Source organism: Phoenix dactylifera, chromosome 13 (genome assembly GCF_009389715.1).
Source record: "Phoenix dactylifera cultivar Barhee BC4 chromosome 13, palm_55x_up_171113_PBpolish2nd_filt_p, whole genome shotgun sequence".
NCBI classification, from domain to species: Eukaryota; Viridiplantae; Streptophyta; class Magnoliopsida; order Arecales; family Arecaceae; genus Phoenix; species Phoenix dactylifera.
Genome location: NC_052404.1, coordinates 6,291,049 through 6,311,246, shown reverse-complemented (window position 1 = coordinate 6,311,246; position 20,198 = coordinate 6,291,049). Strand labels below are relative to the sequence as shown.

At 40.7% G+C, this 20,198-nt stretch overlaps 1 protein-coding gene and 1 pseudogene across 1 annotated transcript; one reads left to right on the top strand and one right to left on the bottom strand.

Annotated features, from left to right (window-relative positions):
• The first annotated feature begins 8,954 nt into the window (after window positions 1-8,954).
• On the top strand, window positions 8,955-10,076 carry LOC120112940 (F-box/kelch-repeat protein At3g23880-like). Its single transcript, XM_039133157.1, has one exon. The coding sequence runs from the start codon at window positions 8,955-8,957 to the stop codon at window positions 10,074-10,076; it is 1,122 nt and encodes a 373-aa protein (XP_038989085.1).
• Window positions 10,077-11,422: 1,346 nt separating this feature from the next.
• On the bottom strand, window positions 11,423-18,767 carry LOC120112879 (annotated as a pseudogene).
• Window positions 18,768-20,198: the final 1,431 nt, after the last annotated feature.

Genomic DNA, 20,198 nt, shown 5'->3' with positions numbered 1-20,198 from the left:
ATGATAGGGTTAAGTCTAATCAATTAATAGACGACCAAGCCCGAGTGTGGCTCGGGCTCATCTGACCGCCTATTGAAGGTACATTTAACTCATCATATATTGAATGACAATTTCAATGCTTGATAAGTTACCAGGTGGTGTGGCGCCTCCAATAATTATCAAAACATTGGACCCATTATCACCCAACTTAATAGGAGGCTATGACCTAGTTATCACCATAACCATTTCATTTTAAGGACCAATAATTTTAGAGGATTTCATATTAGGATAGATGAGAAGATCCGGGTTAGTCGAATTTCTCCCACTGACTTCACCAATCAGATTAGACTGAAACGGTTAAGGAGGCACCTAAATTAGTCAAACTGGATTTTTCTTATAGGCATGGGCTAACTCGAATCAGTAAGTGATCCAATCCAAAATGTGATTGACCATGTCGGCCAGGTAAGTGAGATCGGTGGAAGGGATATGCCATTAACTCGACAAAGGACGAATCAGTGCGAGTAGCTCCCAATTAAAAACCACCGGTCAAAACTGCCAAACTTACCTTAGACACTGACTGGTTAATCAATTTTGATTTGATTACTCAAAGTGACTCGGGCTACACCTCTGAGCCTAAATCAAGTTTCTATCTTTGGTCTAATCAAAGACATGGACTTGATCCATCTACAACTATTGTAAATTAACCTAGAATTTTTTTAACCTAATCTAGTTACTACTTAATTAGATTTGATCAATTAATTCTATTGTCCATGTATGATTCTAACCTTAGATCTAACCCAATCCTAGTAACTTGATTCAAGCTAACCCATATGCCCAAAGAATTATGCAATGTCAATTAATTGAGTTACAATTCTATTTCATAACACTTAATTCTTAATTAAGTTAGACTTATGAAAGTTTTGATCATTGTATATTTCTTTTTAATTTCATATTAATAACAATCTTTCAGTTCTTAAAACACATTTTCATATCTGAGTATTTGTAATTAATCATATGTAATCAGATTTAACTCATGTTTAAGTCATTATGTTTTATGTTGATGCATCACATATACATAACTACATGAATTAATTCAAAACAACATACATCTTATGTAATAATTTTTTTTTTAATTTTTAGATCTGATTTGCTCTTTAAAATCAGATATCAATTGAATCATAAATTTAATTTAGATCTAATCTAAATAATATTATGATTTTATATTTGTTTATGTTACAAATCTTAGACAAACATGCATCATATGCATTCAAAATTTCAGATCTAGTTATCATGCATAATCAGCAATTAAATGAATCATAAAAATCTTTAGATCTAATCTAAATATATTCATGATTTCATATTTAATTACACAAATTAAAACATAAAAGTTTAAACACGAACCTGGCTCTGATACACTGAAAGTGAATCCTAGGTTCTTCGGTGTTAAGCATGCTGAATTTTTTTTTTTTTGAAAACCATGGCTAAACCTGATCGGGTTGCCTATGTACCCCTTCATAAGGGGGATCAAGCCATACTTAGTTCTTTTTAAGTTTTAAAATGCAGCTGAAAAAACCGAATCAAACAATTTAATTTATGCATGCTTACAAGATCAATCTAGAAATCAGTACCCTTAAGAACACATAGGATTATGCCGGAATCGTTTAAAACAATTATGCTAAACTTTCATGCATGATTAACTATCAGATCTGAAAGATAAACACTCTATTCCGATTAATCTCCAAATATCCATCAAGGATTCTGGAGATAACTCCGTGAGGAGCCCCAAAGGAGGGTAAAACCTCGAGGAATCAGACCTAGACCCAGACTCCAAAATAAAATATTGATGTGGGATTAATACCTTTTATGATAGAAGAAACTTGTAGATCTGATCCTTGACTTCGTAGCCACACACTCCAATGGCCTCTATGAGAAGTACATGCAAAGTCCTAGGTAGATCGTCTTCCACGGGAGTGCTAGCTCGTGCAGGAACGTTGCAATGGCTGAAGCTGTCTCCTTCTAAACACTCAACCTTTAATTGTTCTTCAAGGATATGGAGGATGGATGTAAGGAAGAAGAAGAAGAAGGGATGGAGGCCCTCAGAAATTTTTTTCAGAATTTTTTTGAAACTTCAAAATATTATATATCTTGAACCCAAGGCATGGGGGTCTTTTATAGCCAAAAGACCACCCCACGCCTCACACCTAATTTAGCCAACTAATTTAGCTGATAAAATCCCTAAAAATTCTGGTGGTTTGGCAGCTAAGAGAAGATAAACATATCTAAATTTTGTGCATTTTGGATCTCTAAAAGATAGGAATTCATACGTCCAAAGTTCAGCTGCAGACCATCCTATTTCATGCAACATGCAATCCCTACAAATTAGGAAATGCATCTAAATCTTTCTAGAAATGTTTAAGGTGCCATTTTTATTGAAAATATAGCTCCACGCCTCCTCTCTCTCATGCCAATTTTTGGCCAAAAATAAGGAGGATAGGCATGGAAAATATTGGGAATAAATCAAGGTGTCATTCTTCTCCAAGAAGATAAGGTTGGGTTCCTAAAATTTAGGGATTCTTCTCCTTATCCAATTCTGATTATTTGGACTCATAATTCTTATCAAATAAGGTCTTCTAATTGATTTGGATCAAGCCCAATCCAATTGGATCAAATCCCATCAATTGGGTCAAAGCTCAATCTACTTGGGTTGAACCCAATCCAATTAGGTCAAACCCTGATGCAGCCCAAATTGAATCCTATTCAATTTGGCTCAACCTAAGTCCAATTATTCAATCAAATTGAGTTCATTAGCAATCTAATTACTAATTAATCCTCCAATAATTTAATAATTATGTTAATGCAACTTTTGCTTTAGATAATTTGTCAATCGAATTGACCAAATTATCCCTAAATGATTCTTAATCATCAACCAGCCATTTGATCAACCTAGAAATTTCTATGTGTGTGACCTCATAGGTTCGAACGTAAGCCGATAGTATAGGAACGTCTTCCTATACTAATCGATGTGACCATCTAGCAATGATACCCGACGTCCGGATAGGCCGAATATATGCGAAGCAAATATTCTGAAATTCTGAAATATGGTTTCTGTATAATTCAATCCCTTTGACTCCTAATGCTATGATGACTTAGAGTTCACTGTCAACCCTATAATTGGTACATCCATTATGTGATTAACTTTAGATATCCCGTGACTCCTCACTGGGATTATCCTGGCCAAGGTTTTGCTAAATTAATCATAAGACATTATCTCCTGTTTTCAGGAGGGGTCAATTCTATCTCGACTCACAACTGACTACGCAAGTACTTGACTGCACCCAATGACCTTCCGTCACTGAATTAAAAATTCAGGTAGTCCGGTACCAAAGTACAGTGAGTTGCTTGCTAGTCACAGGTTGTGATCTCAGGTCAGAGGGCCAAACTTATACTCATATTCACTCGAAATATCTCTTGATAGTAAAGCATTACGAAATTGATCACGTTCAGTGAAATGTACTCCTACACTTCACCTGTGTGGCATACCAGTATCTCCACACTCCTTGGTTAAGAGGACAACCAACGTATATGTCACACAACGACCTAATCTCGATAATGCTGTCGTCCTAGTAACAACATATCATTTGGTCGCGAACCAGTTTAAGGACTCAAAGATAAATTCTCCTTTATCATAACATAAGTCGTAAGGACTTCATCATATAAGAGTTCATTTGAAGATGAAATGATGAATAATGCCAAATAATACTTTATTAATTTATCAATTCATTTACAAAATTCAATCATCAATATGCTGACGATTGATATTTAGGATACAAATCTCAACAGTCCCCGCCTAGTGGTTCGCCCGAGATCTCAAATTCAGGGGAGTCTTGACTACGAAGTGGAAGCCTTTTCAGTGGCAGAGGACCATTGTGTCTTCCCTTTTAGGAAGGAGATTGATCAGAAAGTTGCTCTGCTCTGTGGGCCGTGGGTGGTGGCTGGATAGTCGAGGTGATGGAACCATGGGTTCTAGACTTCATTCTCGGGGTAGATAAGGTGAAGATAATGGTGGTTTGGGTTCAGTTCCCATACTTGCCGTTGGAATACTGAGAAAATCGTCGATTTTGGAGATTGTGGCGGCAGCCGGCTGGCCGTTGGTCCTTGACGACTTCACCGAGCAACTACGGAAGTTGGGGTATGCTCATGTGAAGCTAGAAATCAGTGCCCTAGATCTGCTCAAACTTGGGATTCTAATTTGGGGGAGATCTAGGGTGTTTTAGCAGTGCTTCGTCTATGAAAATGTGCCTCCATTCTACTACTCCTGTGGTAGAATCCACCACAAGGAGGAGGACTGCCAATTCTCCCTACTAGAGCTGGTGATGGAGGACCTTAGACGGGGTGGGGTGGCCCCAATTCCCATGGTGGTGGAGATGGACCCCGATACAACTGCTTCGACGGAGGAGTTGTTAGATTTGGTGAGGGATGCAGTGTTCAGGCCGTGGCTTGCGACAGCCAAGATTCGGATCTCGAAAGGCCCTAGAAGCGGTGCCCGATTGAGGAAGATGACTGAGTCAACCCCAAAGAAAACCTTTGGACCTAGCTCGTCCCAATCTAGGTCAAGTTTAGTCCGGATGTTTGGGTTCTTTTGGAGACAAGGTTATCTAGAAGAAGTCTTCAGAGTGCCAGACGTCGATTTTCCCCCTTGTAGGGTATTTTTGCTATTGATTCCCAGGGTTTATCTGGAGGCATTATGTTGGTGTGGAGGTTGAGCCTTGCTAAGTTTGACATTTTCAATAGATATAGTTAGGAAGCAATTATGGTTATTACTGATAACAATGATGACCCTTGGTGCTTCTCAGCTATGTATGCTTCTACTGAGTACAAGGATCGAAGAGAACTAGGGTGTGACGTGTCTTGTATCATTCGGCAAGGCATCCCTACTTTGGTGGCTGGTGATTTCAACTGCATTGATGGGCCGATGGAGAAGCGGGAAGGCAAAGGGTTCTCAAGAAAGATTGAAGTCAGGGAGTTTCGGAACTTTATCTCAGTTAATGGTCTTGTGGATCTGCATTTCTCTAGGCCAAGGTTTATCTAATGCAACAACTGGTAGGACCAAACAATAGTTTGGAAGAGGATCGATAGAGCCTTTGCCACAGCTAGATAGGTCCAACGACATCCGAACTACCATATCCAGCATTTGCCCCATATCGGCTCGGACAATAGCCTGATTCTTATTCGCATTGATTCTCCTACCTAGAATTGTTGCTAATTTTGGTTCGAGAAGATCTGGTTGTTGTATCTGCTTTCTTGGAACTTTGTGAGGGAGGTGCGGTGCAAGGTGGTTCGGAGGAATGTGATGTAGAGGGTGGCCCGTAAGCTTGAGTTGCTTAAATGTAGGTTTTAGAGATGAAATAGGGAGGAGGTAGGAAATATAATAATAAGATTGGAAGAAACCGAAGGATGTATTGCCAGGCTACAGACCAAGGAGGAGCGGGATGGAAGCCTACCACCCGAGGACATAATTGATCTAAGATCGCAGTTGGCCTTGTATCATTCGTTTCTACATCAGTAGGAGAACTTCTGGCGTCAGAACTCGAGGATAAAATGGATCATGGAGGGTGACAGGAACACCAGATTCTTTCACTAGGTAGGAGTCTTCGTCAGATAGAGGATGCAGAGAGCCGTGGTCAGATGACGGAGGATGCAGAGAGCTCAGCCGAGAGCTTCTACTGTTCTTTAGGTCGAGATGGTCAGCCTAGATTGGGAGTGGTGATCATACCTTCGGACCAGAGCTTGAGGCAACATTGTCAGAGTCCGGGAATGAAGACCTGATCAGACCGGTATCGGTTAAGGATGTCCAGGAGGTTATTTGGTCCCAACGGAGGTCAAGGCCCTAGGGATGGATGGATTCCCCCCCTTTCTGGAGGTACTGGGCCATCATCCATTCTGAGGTGGTGGCCTCTATCTAGTAGTTCTTCCACTCCACCTCGATGACGAGGGAATAGAAGCGGACATTTGTTACTCTAATCCCCAAGTGGCAGGAGGCCACTGAGCCAAAACACTTTAGACCTATCAGCTTGTGTTCCACTCTCTACAAGGTAATCACTGGGGTCATGGTTACCAGACATAGAGAAATTCTTTCCAGACTCATCAGGCCTGAGTAGGGGTCCTTTGTGAGAGGACAAAGCATCACCGACAATATCTTGATTGCTCAGGAGTTTATGCATAATCTTAGGAGGGCCCTGAGTCGCCGGAGTCTTATGGCAATCCAGTTGGACATGGAGCGCGCCTACGACTGGATGAGTTGGACCTTTCTTTCCCACTCTCTGGCCAGGTTTGGGTTCCATGAGGTGAGAATTCAGTAGATTATGGGCTATGTTTAGGATCCCTCCTTTGCCATTTTGGTGAATGGCACACTTACGACCTTCTTCCATTCTACGGCTCGCTTGTGCCAAGGTTGTCCTTTATCTTCCTACTTGTTTATCATATGTGTTGATGCCTTGTCCAGAACTCTTCACGTGGCTTTCTTGTCCTAGAGGATTGAGGCTTATTGGCCCACTCTGCGTGCCAAGCCGATCTCTCACTTGTTGTTTGCGGACGACTATATGCTCCAAGCCCGGGCTACTACATAGAGTGCTTAGGGGATTAGGAGAATCCTAGAGAGTTATTGTTCTGCTTCTAGTCAGTGTGTCAACTTGGCCAAATCCATTGTCTTCTTTCGTTCGAAGACCAAGGCGACTCTCACGGTAGACATTAGGAAGATTCTGGAGGTTGGTGAGCAGGTTGTTGGTTGAAGGTACCTAGGGGTTTCCATTATAGGAGGCGACTTCAGGGGTTAGAATGCATCAAGATTGAGCAAGGCATCTGGCAGAAGCTACAGGGTTGGCAGACAAAAGCTCTTTCCATGGTGGAGAGAGTTATCTTGGTGAGATCGGTTCTCAGCTCCGCCCCGATCTATCTATTGTCCCACACCGCCATATCAAAAGTCTAGCTGGTTAAGGTGGATCAACTATACTTCATCTGGGGGGTGTAGGATCGTAGGAGGGGTCTTCACGTTGTTGCTTGGGGCGATTTGCCAACCTAGAGGCAAAGGGGGTAGGGGCATCTACTCCCTGTTGATGAGAAGGGAGACTTTGGCAGCCAAGCATGTTGCCTGATTCCTAGTTACACCAGATGGCCTGTACAGTTCCTTGATGAGGGCCAAGTACAACAACCAGATCTCGACATTGGACTTTCAAGTAGGTCGACATAGTTCCTTCATCTGGCGAGAGATGTGCGAGTTCTAAAGGATTAGGTGAACATTTGGGGATGGCCAGTCGATTGATGTTCTAAAGGATGCCTGGTTGTCGGATATTCCTCTCTGATTATGGTCCACTATGGTTGGTATGGAGACCTCCAGCCTCAGGGTGTGCGACCTTCTCATCCCTGGGGAACGGTAATGGGATATGGCGAAGATTATGTGGCTCTTCAAGCCTCAGTTAGATAAAAGAATCCTAGTTGTGCTGGTTCTCTAGGGAGAGAGCCTGACAGAAGGACTTGGAGTACGACTTGCTGACCCAAGGTTTGAGCTGCTGATCTAGGAGAGCTTTATAGAGCTGAGACTTTTCGGTTGATGGATAGTGGCTAGCTATGGAAGTGCTATGTTCAGCTCCGCATTGCCTTGTTTTTGTGGAAGGTGGTGTGGGGCTGCCTCTCGTCCAAAGGGGGTCTTGTGTAGGCGGGGAGTGGGGATTCAACCCTCTTGTGATGAGTGTCGGAATTTGATGGAGTCTATCAGACATGTCCTTTTCTAATGCTCGAGAGTCGCTCAGGTGTGGTAGCATGCTAGCTACAACTAATGCTTCTTAGAGTCCTAAGGGCCAAGTGGAAGCCTTCTTGGAGTATTTGAAAAGCTCATTTATGAGAACCTCCATTGATTGTGGGGATATCAGGCCTTCTTATATTGTTTATCATAAATAGCTGAATAGAAACTCCAAAATCTTCAAGGGGCGGCATCAAAACAGTAGGACAATGGCTGATACGGCGCTGCTCCAAGCCTATGAGTTTCTATCAATGCAGCTTCTTTGAGGGTTTGAGATGGCAAGGGACATCTGGGCTTTTCATTCAGCTTTTGGAGCATTTTAGATAATTTTTGTCGCTTGGGAGGCTCCACGCCCGAGCTTTTTCAAGATAAACTTTGATGGTAGCATGTCTAATGATGGGAGTAGAGGAGGGGCTAGATTTGTGATCAGAGATGCTGATTCTAGACTGGTTGCGGCTAGAGAGTGTCGACTCTATGAGACCTGCGTCCCTGGAGCCGAGCTTAGAGCTGCTTAAGAGGGCATTACCTGCGTACGACTCACTTGAGGGCAAACCGGATTCACCTGGAAGGGGACTCGGCGACAGTGATTAGGTGGATCCAGGGTCATGCTAGGACTCGCAACGAGCATCTATTGTTGCAGAATATCCACAACGATTGGGTGGATCCAGAAAATATATGGCCACCCAATTATTTATATTTATTGTGAGACGAAAAGGGATACTAATTGGGTTGCATCGTTTATTGTAAAGCTATAATGGCCTTGAGACTTCACCATTCTCTTTCCGCTAAAAAGGGCTATTGATTGTGTTGCATTGTTTGTTGGAAAGCTGCAATGGCGTTGAGACTTCACTATTCTCTCTCTCTTTCTCTGATTTTTTTTTTTTTTAATCCATGTTCAGATTGTACGATGATGTACCAAAAAGAATAATAATAATAAAATAGATTTATCTATCTCACTCGTAGTCGGACTGCCATGGCCATAAATATTCCTCAGGAATGTCATGCGTACGACGCGGACTTGCAAATTGTAGGCACGGTATTTCCGAAAGACAAAAAGATTCTGGTCACTGTACTACCAAAAATTGGCCCCGCTTTCCTAAACAGGCCCCATCTCCCACTTTAAAAAGCCCTCTCCCGGTACCATGAAACCAAATCTCCAAAACTCCAAGGCCTCTCAGCGATGGCCATCATCTTTGAAGACATTCCAACTAAGAAAGGCCACAAGAAGGATGGCCCACTCAGCGACGCCGTCCTCGTCAAGATCCTCTTCCGCCTTCCCCTCGATACCCTCTGCCGCTTCCGCTGCGCCTCCAAGGCCTTCCGAGACCTCATCGCCGGCCCCGCCTTCCAAAGCGCCATGTTCCTCCCCACCGTCCATGGCCTCCTCCTCCGCACCGCCGCCGCCAGCGGCGGCTACCGGTACATCCCCACCAACCCCGGCCACATCATTCACGCCCTCTTGGCCTCCTCCCTCCTCGCCATCCCCGGCCACCCGGCCGACATCGACGTCCTCGACAGCTGCCACGGCCTCCTCCTCTACCGCACCTTCTCCCACCCCGACCTCTACAACGTCTACAACGTCACCACGCGCCAGCACCTCGTCCTCCCACTCCCCTTCCTCGTCGCTGGCCTCGACGTCGCCGGCATAGCCTTCGACCCCCGCCGCTCGCGGCACTTCAAGGTAGTCCTCATCTCCAAGCCAGCCTTCAAGTCTCGCCGGGCCTTCGAGGTCTACTCGTCGGAGCGGGGGAGCTGGTTCAAGCCCCGGGTGCCCGTCGAGCTCGTCGACGGCCTCCCGGTCCTTCCACCAAAGAAGCCGGTCTTCGTCGCCGGCAAGCTGCACTTCGAAGCGCTGCAGGGGAAGCTGCTGAGGTTCGATTTCAAGAAGGAGATCTTCGACGTGCTGCCGCTGCACCGGGACTGCGTGGTGGACGCAGCCTGGCGAAGATTCGGGGATTGCGGGGGCAGCCTATACCATGCGGAGTACGATTGCAGCAGACTTCGGCTGAGGGTGTGGAGGCTGGACGTGCACGAGAGGTGGGTGCCGACGTACAGTGCAGTCTTCCCGCCGTGGTGCACCATCAAGGCGTTCCACCCGGCCGTAGAGGGGTATGTCATCCTGAGTAGCTTCGACGGGATATATTGGTGCCATCTTTGCACGCCGTTCGTAGCGGCGGGGATTTGCAGATTTGCGCATGAGAATGAATCGCGGAAGGTGGGGGAGGTGTTCCTGATAATGCCCAACTTCCTCTACTCCTTCCCAGGGCCAGACCGGTGGTGGTGCTTCTCTCCTAAAAGCTAAATTCTGACGCCAACTTTTTTTTCCTTTTTATTTTTTCTTCCCCATTAGTTACCGTTTACTAACATTGTTGATCTGCTATTGTGCTTCAGAGGAAGGAAACAGCAGAATTGTTGTCTGTCGTTTACACTTTACGTATTCATTATTCTTGCTCACTGTACAGGTGTACTGGTTGTTTGCCATACAATTTAAATTTTTAAGAAGCTTTGATTTCTCCCTGTTTATCTTTTTTGGCACTCTTCCTTTTATCAGGGGCAACAAATCCATAAGAACAGAGTAATTCATTATTTTCATGAAAACTTTTGCATGTAATGTTGAACCCAGGTTGTCAGGTTTGTTTCGAGAATAACACATCAGAGACCAAGCTGCAAGACATTTTGTATCACATGCCCAGATGCTCAAAGACAGCATCAGTATAGGAGTTACGGTTGCAGATGATCATCAGAATAGATACATGACAACAATAGCAATTTCATCTTGATAAAACTCCAATCAGAAAACATAACGTAAGATTGGCGAAACTAGTGGGTAATTAGTACGAGGTCATCATGAACCACTAGCAGAAAATAAGGTGGCCAGGCACAGGTAGAAACCTCATACCATAATGCCATAACCTGAATGAGTGATGCTCTGAGGCAAAAGAAGCTTGCAAAAACGCATGCACTTCCTAGAATAAAAACCATAATCCAATTGTTTTAACCATCAAGGAAGCATATAATAAGACTATGCAAACAACCAATCTTGATACAACCTTAGCACCGACTCTACATTGGTTGCGTAGAGACTGGAGAGGCATATGTCCAAGCACCATCTTCCAAAGTACCTAGGTCGACCCAAGGATGCAGTTGGTGTGCGTCAACCATAGGGAAGTACAGCAGGTTTCCGAAGGAATCCAGAATTCACTCCTCGCAATCATGAACAATGTCACAAACTGGTATAGTTTTATTGTGAATGAACACACAAACAATATACCAAGTATATGATTCAGAGAAACAGATAATAACACAGGAAAGTTGCAGCATGTCAAATGCCACCACAAGAAATGCCCATAGTAAATATTCACTTTCAACCAGGGGAACCAGGGTTATCTTGCACTGCAGGACTTTGTAAAATCTTGTCAACAAATCCTTGTTCATTGGCAACCTCCACAACCAGGTTTCATTAAAATTAACTTTGATGGCACTTTCAGTCAAAGCCATACGGGTGCAGGTTTTGTATTTCACACCAGTTTGGGAAGGATTCCTCCAGCCGGTTCTTGTCCACTTCAATCTAGTTCTATTCCTGTTGTAGAGATAGTGGCGGCATGGCTCAGACTGTAGCAGCTATTCAGCATTTCCAAACAGAGAGGATTGTTCTGGAAGGTGATGATTCCACTACAGCTATTGCTTGAATTAACGGAAACTACATCATTACACCCAGTTGCTTGGAACATCAAAGCATTACAGAACATCTTCAGAGCTTCTCTTGCAACCATGTTTTTAGAGAGGCTAATCAACTAGCAAATGGCTACTACAACTCAGAGGCGGACAATCGGAATGAATGAGTTTCCTTCAGCTATTAGTCGCTTGGTGATGGCCGGTGCTTCTACTATAGCGTTTGTTCGTTTCTGAACTTTGTTCTCACACAACCAAAAACAAAAATGTTCGCTCCCACTTTCCTATGCAAATGGATTCCCCCCAAGAGATGCTATTGGGCCTTGTGCAGGTATATTCCTTTGATATCACCATATATTTATACTACAAAACACCAATCTCAGAAACAATATGTTGATGAAAGCAACTTACTGCAACTGGGATCCTGGAACATGCCCTGCCATAAATGCTAGCCGTCCTAGATGTTGGGGAAAATAAGTCATATTAGCAAAATGATAAGACTTGCCTTAGTAATGATATCAGTCATGAGGAACATACCTTGAGGTACAGAAGGAACATATGTTGTCACTGAGTTCTGAGGAAACCATGTCTGAGACAAACCTCCTAAGGAAAGCAGTAGGCAACTGTGGATTTGGCAAGGCTGCTTGCAGTGAGCTCATGTCCAAAAACTGCAACAAAGATAAAAGATGCAATTTTGAGCAAAGTACAGAATCATAGAGATCTAGCTCAAAGAGTTTGCAACTATATAGCTAAAAACCCACATTGTTATTTAACGCACCTGAGTTCTGTGAGAAGTAGTAGAGACAGTCCTCATTAGATATTAGTAATAAACATCACATGTTGAAGAACAACTACCATATTCTACACCAGGATAAAAAGAAAATTGCTGTGCTAGACCTCATTTCCCATTTTATAACACACAAGCAAGGATGAACTTGGAAGTACCTATGAGATATGGTGTTTGAAATGATTTTCTGAGGCATAACGACAAATAATTCAAGCAACTTGTATCAATAACGAATATAAAAAACATGCATTTAAGTTCAAACCCAATTCACCAAAGGTTAACTAAACTTGGGAATATCATAAACCACTACGAACAAATGAATGCAAATTCAGAACTCCAATCTATAATATTCAGTTATTGTTAAATGAGAAGACATACGAGTCATGTTCTCTTTATATAGATAATTCCCCATCTCTTTTAAGACAAATATGCGTAATCTACAACTATGAGTTCTTCACTGTACAAGAGGTCCAGATAACTCAAAACTTACTTCCGTTACTAATATTGCTTATAACCTTAGTACTCAATAACCAAACATACTAAACATGATTCACATGCAAGCTTCCAATGAAATGACATGTCTGACGTCCATCTCTGTACCCATAGCACTCTGAAACTTTTGTTGAAACACTTGAGTACAAGAAAGCAACCTTTGATGGGTTGAAAACAGTTAGGCAGATATGAACTTCTGAAGGTTAACAACAGTAAGCTGCAAATCAATCATTATGTTGACATCTCCACCTCACCTCAGAGACTATAACATATGGGAGAAAAGCAGAAAAAGCACTTATTGTCACTGGTTTTTCCACATTAAAATATTCCTTACCTGAGAGCTGTTTGTATCTGTAAGTCCTTTAACTTCATGTAAACCCACTTACCACTGATCAGTAATTGATAATGAAGATTCATGAGTGGCAGAATTTTGTACTGAAAACCACTGTGAGTCATTATTTATTGATGCAAATAAATCGGTTTTCCCCATAGGTAACTCTCCACCAGGAGGCACCACAGAAGGAAGTCCCTTAGTTGTTTCAGAACTAGGTCCCACTTGATGAGGTAAGTCAAATGTAGCCCATCCAACATTTTCTGGTGAGGGAACAGCCAAAGTTTTCTGCTCAGATGGGGTAGTAGATGAGGACTGACGATATCCACAAACAAATCCATAGATGGAGTCAAGGAAGTGATTGATTGGTGCTCAATTGATAGACTGAAAGGGTCCTGGTTCATGGCATGTGCAGAAGCATATAACTGTGAACCGGGGGATATGGATGGCTCAGATTGCTGGGTTCCAGGAGCATGCTCAGGCTTAGGGACTATATCAATTAAGCTGCCTGAATTAACTGACTTCAGATATACTGAGTTGCTCTCAGAAGATCCAAAGCTGCCTGATGATGCAGTTCTCTGATTTTTTTTTTTAAGAAAAAGGATAAACTTGTCATGTGTATGAAATTCTAACTCAACTGCTTTACCTAAAAAAAGGGCAAATTACAATCAGTAGCAAGAGATGTATCACTCACCAAGTGTCGGATCCATCTAAATTATTGTTAACATTTGTCTCAGAGTATATATTCAATGTCTGGGGCTGTCCATCTTAATTAAGATATTCCTTGCTTGTTGTGAAGGAGAGCTACTATATCCTTCATCTTCAATGTTTGGTGACTGACCATCAATCCTAAGCAGATCTCCTCTGCTAGACACTGAGTAGTCTGAATTCCTCAAAGCATAATTTTCATTGCAAATCTGTCCTCATACATCTCCTCTCCCTGACGACCTGGACTGTATATGAAGCGAGAAATCTTCCCTTCATAATGCCCACGATTTGAACCAGGTTTTCTACTCAACATCCCACTTTGCTTTCTGTCGCGCCTTTCTTCATATTGATATTCATAAGGTGGACTGAGGAAAGGAATGATAAGAAATGGCCCTCCTGTGTTCTTCTTCATGGTACTTACAGCTCTATCCGGAAAATGAAGACCTCAATGTTAATAGTAATAGATGAGTGTGTAATAAGGAATAAGTTGTTCTGGGAATAAAAGGGCATGAAAGCATAAGATGCACAAATGAACTTGGAATCTGAAACACAAATAAGTTGGTATTATGTTAGAAATAAATCACCTGCATGTATCTAGGTCGCTTGTCAGAGGACCTCCCTCAAGGATATTTCTTATCCACATCAACATTTTTTATGAATTCCCTAATCTTGTAGACATTGCTGCCACAGAAAACAAGGTCAAAATGGTACCTTTTCTTCATAAAATATTGTAGTACAAAATTCACGACCACATGTAATGAGTAACTTTACCTGCTATCAAGTAATCTCATTTGTTGCATGTCCCAGTCCTTTAGAGACATTTACCTTGCACACTGCAACATTCAATTATCACATGAAGATGGGGACAGGATATTTTATTTTCTGCCAAATAAAGAAAATCTAGTGAGCATATAACTTATATCTGTACCTGATTACCACCTTTTTGAAGAGCCTCAACTTCTTGAGTAGTAAATTTAGCCACGGACACTGTTTTCACACAGTGAGTAAACTCACAACTGCATGATAAAGAAGATGCGCACACATCAGAAGAAAAAGAAGTATTGCGAAACTGAAATAACAATTTTTTCTGCTATTATGCAGCAAAAAATCAGTCCAAGATTCTCCAGTTGCAGTAATATGAACATTCCAACAAGAAGTTAAGTGCAAACAATAATGAACAGGAATTCTCCACACTTGTTGACGTATCTGCATCTGTTTGGCAATACATAAGATGGCATATGACTTCCTCGAGTAAATATGCTTAGCAGTTGAAATGTATTACAAGAAACCAAATGAATGGCATGAAAGAAGGGGCATCAAAAAAAGGAAGCTGTAGTACATCATGTTATATCACCAATCCTAGACTATGACAATTGAATGAGCATGATAAAGAACTTCTCAACATAACTCTTCTACCCTTTTAGACAGTGATAAAAAGTACAGCATCTAAACAGAATGGCAAATGCTGGAGTTAATTCAACTGTTTGATCCATTGATTATACTATGGTTATCTAATGCATACCCATAAAAGTGGGATAAGATTAAATTATCATGACTAAGCTTCTGCAAATGCAGAGTATTTACAAGTGCACAATTTTACAAGAACTGCATTTCATAATGTGGTAATCTCTGCTCGAAAGTGACCCGAAGGTCCGAGCAGCTATATACACAGTTTAAAGTAGAAGTATTTCCCATTTTCAAGCCCCCACATTCACTGGTTTGTCTGCTACTTCTTGCAATGTAAAAGTTATCACACGTTATTTTCTAGCCAAAAAAGTCAATTTTTTTCCAAAAAAAAGGGAAAAGCATGAGAAGCCAAGAAATTACACATCATTTTAGAGTATCTTGTATGTTATACAAGGTCTTTACTTGTATAAATTTATACAAGTTTGAAATTTCAGCCAAAAGCAATCCATTTTGGCCAAAATATATCTGTTTAAGCCAATACTGTGCCACTTTTATTTTTGGGTTTTGTCAGGTTTCAGTGGTTTCAGCTGGTCTCAATCAGCCCAAATCGAACTGAAACCAATTAAAAGCTTTTTCTATATGATAATTCCAGGCTCTTATCTCTTGTTACTTAACCTTATACAGACTCTTAGAACCTTCTTTTGAATATTGTACTGTTAGAAAGCCCATTCTACCTTGAAATTCTTGAAATTTATAAAGCTTAACATCTGATTGATGATTCCTTTGGTCCAATTTATCATTGACTAGTTATCTGCACTGATGTGACCATTTATTAGATATACAAAGACGAATCAATGAGTAGTTAAGTCATTTTTGCTGAAATTGCTTTGTTTTTTAAATTTCCTATTTTAAAACCTACTCAAGATGTTGTTGCATCTACTAAAAATTTCAGGCTATTGATAAATATATGCCCTATCAATCTTACTTCTTACTATAGATAATGCCAAAGCCTTGGAAACCAGTTTTGAACAGCTGGCCTCCATAGCCTAGAGCCTCTGTCATGTTAAAAAGTCCCATGTCGGTGGAAATAATTCTCCCAAGATCAATTACCAAGCACCTGGAAGAAAGCGGGGAAGTGCTATATTTTTCTTCTTGTTCTTTTTTTTTTTACCTTTACAGCAGGTAGCTGATAGAGATAAGAGTCTTTCCTAGTGTCAACTATGAAGAAAGTTTTTTAAAAAACATATATTAGATATGTCAAGATCTAGTGTGCATTAGTTACAATATTCTTGAAATCAAGTTGGGAATTGAATAAAAAAGGCTCAAACTTATTTTATCCATTTTTAATCAATTACCAGTCAGTCCATTAACACGATTAGTTTTCCATGTTGAAGTTAATTCTGCAACATTCCAGTAAATTCTATGCAGGACCTAAAGTAGTAAAGAATGGAAATCATCCTCTATCGCTCATGCACCCAAAACAAAAATGGAAAGTTTTTAAGAGCATGCAATTAGAGTTGTTTTAGGCTCAAAATTTGTTTAAATAAATCTACAGTATGAAGAATAACAAACATACGCATGCTCCTTCTCTTATTTGTTTCATTGAAAAATTGTCGATGTTCCACTCTCTCTTCTTTTCTTCTATATATGGCGAGGACTAAATCCAAAGCAAAAGTTTATTGTTCAGAACACATTTTCCTTTTTTCATTTCTAGATGTAGCAAACAAAACATCCAACATGAAACCAGATTTTACAAACTATCTAGCTAGTGAGTAATCAAAGCTAAACATTCTGGATTATGCAGTCACCTAAACAAATAAGCCAGCAGTGCCAACAAAAGATAGCTTGACATCAGGTCCAGTCCAATCCTCAAAACATCAATGCCCCATCAAACTAAATACACTTATATGCATCTCATAGTAATCAAATAACAACTGATCAATTTAGTACAGAAATACTCTAACAAAATCTTTCCTCCAGAATCAGAGAAAGCATATGTGGAGAACACAAATCATTTCCTACAAAAAGGACCAAATCATTTCTTTGCAGTTCAGCAACAATAACAAAGATATCAATCTGTTCCAAACAATGAATCAGCATGTGTAGGAGGCTCAAATATCATGAGCTAAACAGAACCAAATCAAATACTCACTGAATCCCGCTGCAAGTCATGAAGACAAAAGTCTAAAAGTTTGTATACACGTGCTGCGGACCCTGTACCACAAGAAAGAGCGTCAACAAACACTTCGCCATATTTTTCAAGAAGAACCTCCCGATTACTGATTATAAAAGCCAAATTTTTTGAGAAAAATCTTCATTTACGCCATATTTTACAATAAAAAAACTTCCACTTACTAATTAGAACGGGAAGAAGTCGCCCATCTCGATCAGTTAAGCAACTATAAGGTGACAAAAAAGAAAAAGAACTTAAGAAAAATTACCAGGCTGTTGCAATGGATGCACTTTCTATTGGGAGGAAGCTTCAAGAGACCTCTGATGATCGTCTCATTTCTCTCTTCCTCCCTTTTACTACTCATTTTCGCAAAGAATCACAAGAAACCGAGTCCAAAAAGGCCATGATTGCAAACGAAAACCTTTGCGAGTACCCAACAAATTCTGCAAAAAGTTGGGTCTTTTCTGCTCCGAATCAAAGTTATAAACCCCAAAAAAATTAGTCCAAAACCGAGTTCCGCAGCTCCTAGCCTAAACTCATCCACTGCTGACCTAGAATTCAACAGCAACCGATCGATGGATCCGATTCCACTGCAAGGGTTTAAACCCAAGATTCGCTTCAGAAAACTAGGGTTTCCACTTCGAAGGATCGAATTCTCCAAGAAATAAAAGTACTTGGGATTCACATTTAGGGTTTCTGGAGCTAGAAATTTGAAGAAATGTGGGGAAGTCTGGATTGATCCAAGTGGAAATGAGGATTTTTTTTTCAAATTATTAAAGGAATAAAAAAGGCCAAGAGACAAGTGGTGGTTCCCAATTGCATCCACCTAGAGTGGATTCGGCTACTGTGATTGAGGGAATTCGAAGATGGCGTGCGATAGACCACGAGTTTCTGCTTTATAACATCCAAGGATGGCGGAGGACCGTGGCTCTTTTAGGACCACTTATCAGAAGACAAATGCAATTGGGTGGCCTCTTTTATGGCGCGAAATTTTTTTTTCTCTGAGTAAACCAGAAATAAATTTTTTGATTGGGATTCGATTCTGATTGGAGCCGGCCTCCAAAGAGTGGGATAGGTATATGATAGAAAAGATGATGATTAGCCCCACTTAGTTTGGAAAAAATAAAATCTCATTTTATCCACTTGAAATCGGCACTAGGTTTTGAATGTTCTACTAATAATCTAAATTCTTGCCTCTGTGTTTGCAGCAAGAAGACTGGGGTTTAGTTATGGAGATAAAAATAAAAAGAAATATGCAGTCTTCCACCAATTTTTGGGAGAAAAAAAAAGTGCAGTATTGTGAGCATTACAAAGATGACCAAGTTGAGGTGTGGATGTGGTTGTCAAGATTTAATTTGTCTATGGGAGGCTTAAGAGCATTATGGCCATTTGAGGACAGATGGTTTGATTGTGTAAAAGAAAGACTACAGATGAGATGCTAGAAACTGTGATCAGTTTTACACGAAAGGATAGTGTATAATTTGCAAAGATATAGATGCAGGTGATGAAATATTTATGACATCACTACTTCAAAAAAAAATTATAACAGCTTGCTTATATTGGAAATAGACTGCCTGAGTTCGCTCTAGTGTGAGAGCAATAATGAAATTGTGTGTTGGGGTCACTATTTCTTCTTGTTTTTTCTTGTTCTCGTATGTTGTGCCCCTAAGTTCATTATCTTGGGTGAGTTATGCCTCCCTCTTTTATCAGAGAAAGGAAAAAAAAAGAATTTAGTTAAAGCCTGTATGGAATTCTTTGCTTATGATTATGGCCATAATCTGTTCTATCATAGTCTATGGTAGCTCAGCAATAATTCTCTTCTTTAATATAATGATTCATGTATGCATATCATCGCCCTACATTGAGATTTAGGAAAGTAAAAGGATCTTTTAGTTATTCTTAATTAGTTTGAGTGGTCTCTTTGTATTTATAAATCTAGTTTTATCTGAAAATATTCATACACTAGAAGGTTAAGTTGCCATAGGTCATGTTTGGTCATTTAGCTCACCTTATGCACTGTCCCTACATGATTACTTCCAGATTTTGCTAGCATGTCGACTGGTTCTATAAATTATTACACAACAATATCAATAATTTTGTCAATCTGATGATATAATTGTGTTTTGTTTACTAACTAGATAATACATTTGCACGGGTAGGTCCTCACTGATTATAGTGTGGCTAAAGTTCTTGACTCTAGGTGGGAAGAGTATAGCCTGATAACAATGCCCCAAGCCAGCTTGCCCTCTCTGTGGCAAAGAAGATGAAATGACTAACGATCTATTTCTGAAGTATTCCTTCACAATAATGGTTTGGCCACAGAACATCAATAAAGTTCTAGTGCCCTCACTCCCTCCAACAATGGAAGAACAATAGAACACATAGAGAACAAGAATAAAAGGTAAAGAGAAGAAAATAGGATGGGACTGCATGTTCTCCATAGTGTGTTGTTGCCTATGGAAAGAGAGAAATAAAAGGATTTTTGAAATTCAAGCTACATCTTCAGGACTTGTGACTCGGAAGGCAATATCCCTTCTCTAAGATTGGAAGTCCTTTTACAATAGAAAAGCAAAAGAAATGATCGTGGAGATTTGCAATACTGTTATAGGAGCAGTAGAGGAAAGCCCATGTACATGACTTCCATGATGTACAAAAGAAAAGACAACAAAGCACGTTACTCAGGAAGAATGAGATAGTCGAAGTCATAAATCCACAAACTCATGTCTTCGGTTGTTTTTTTGTAAGGGTTCGGGATTAGTCCTTTTCTAATCTAATATGTACATAATTCTTATTTAATATAACAAAGGGTGGCACAACCTCCCATTCAATAAAAAAAAAAACAATGCCCCAAGCC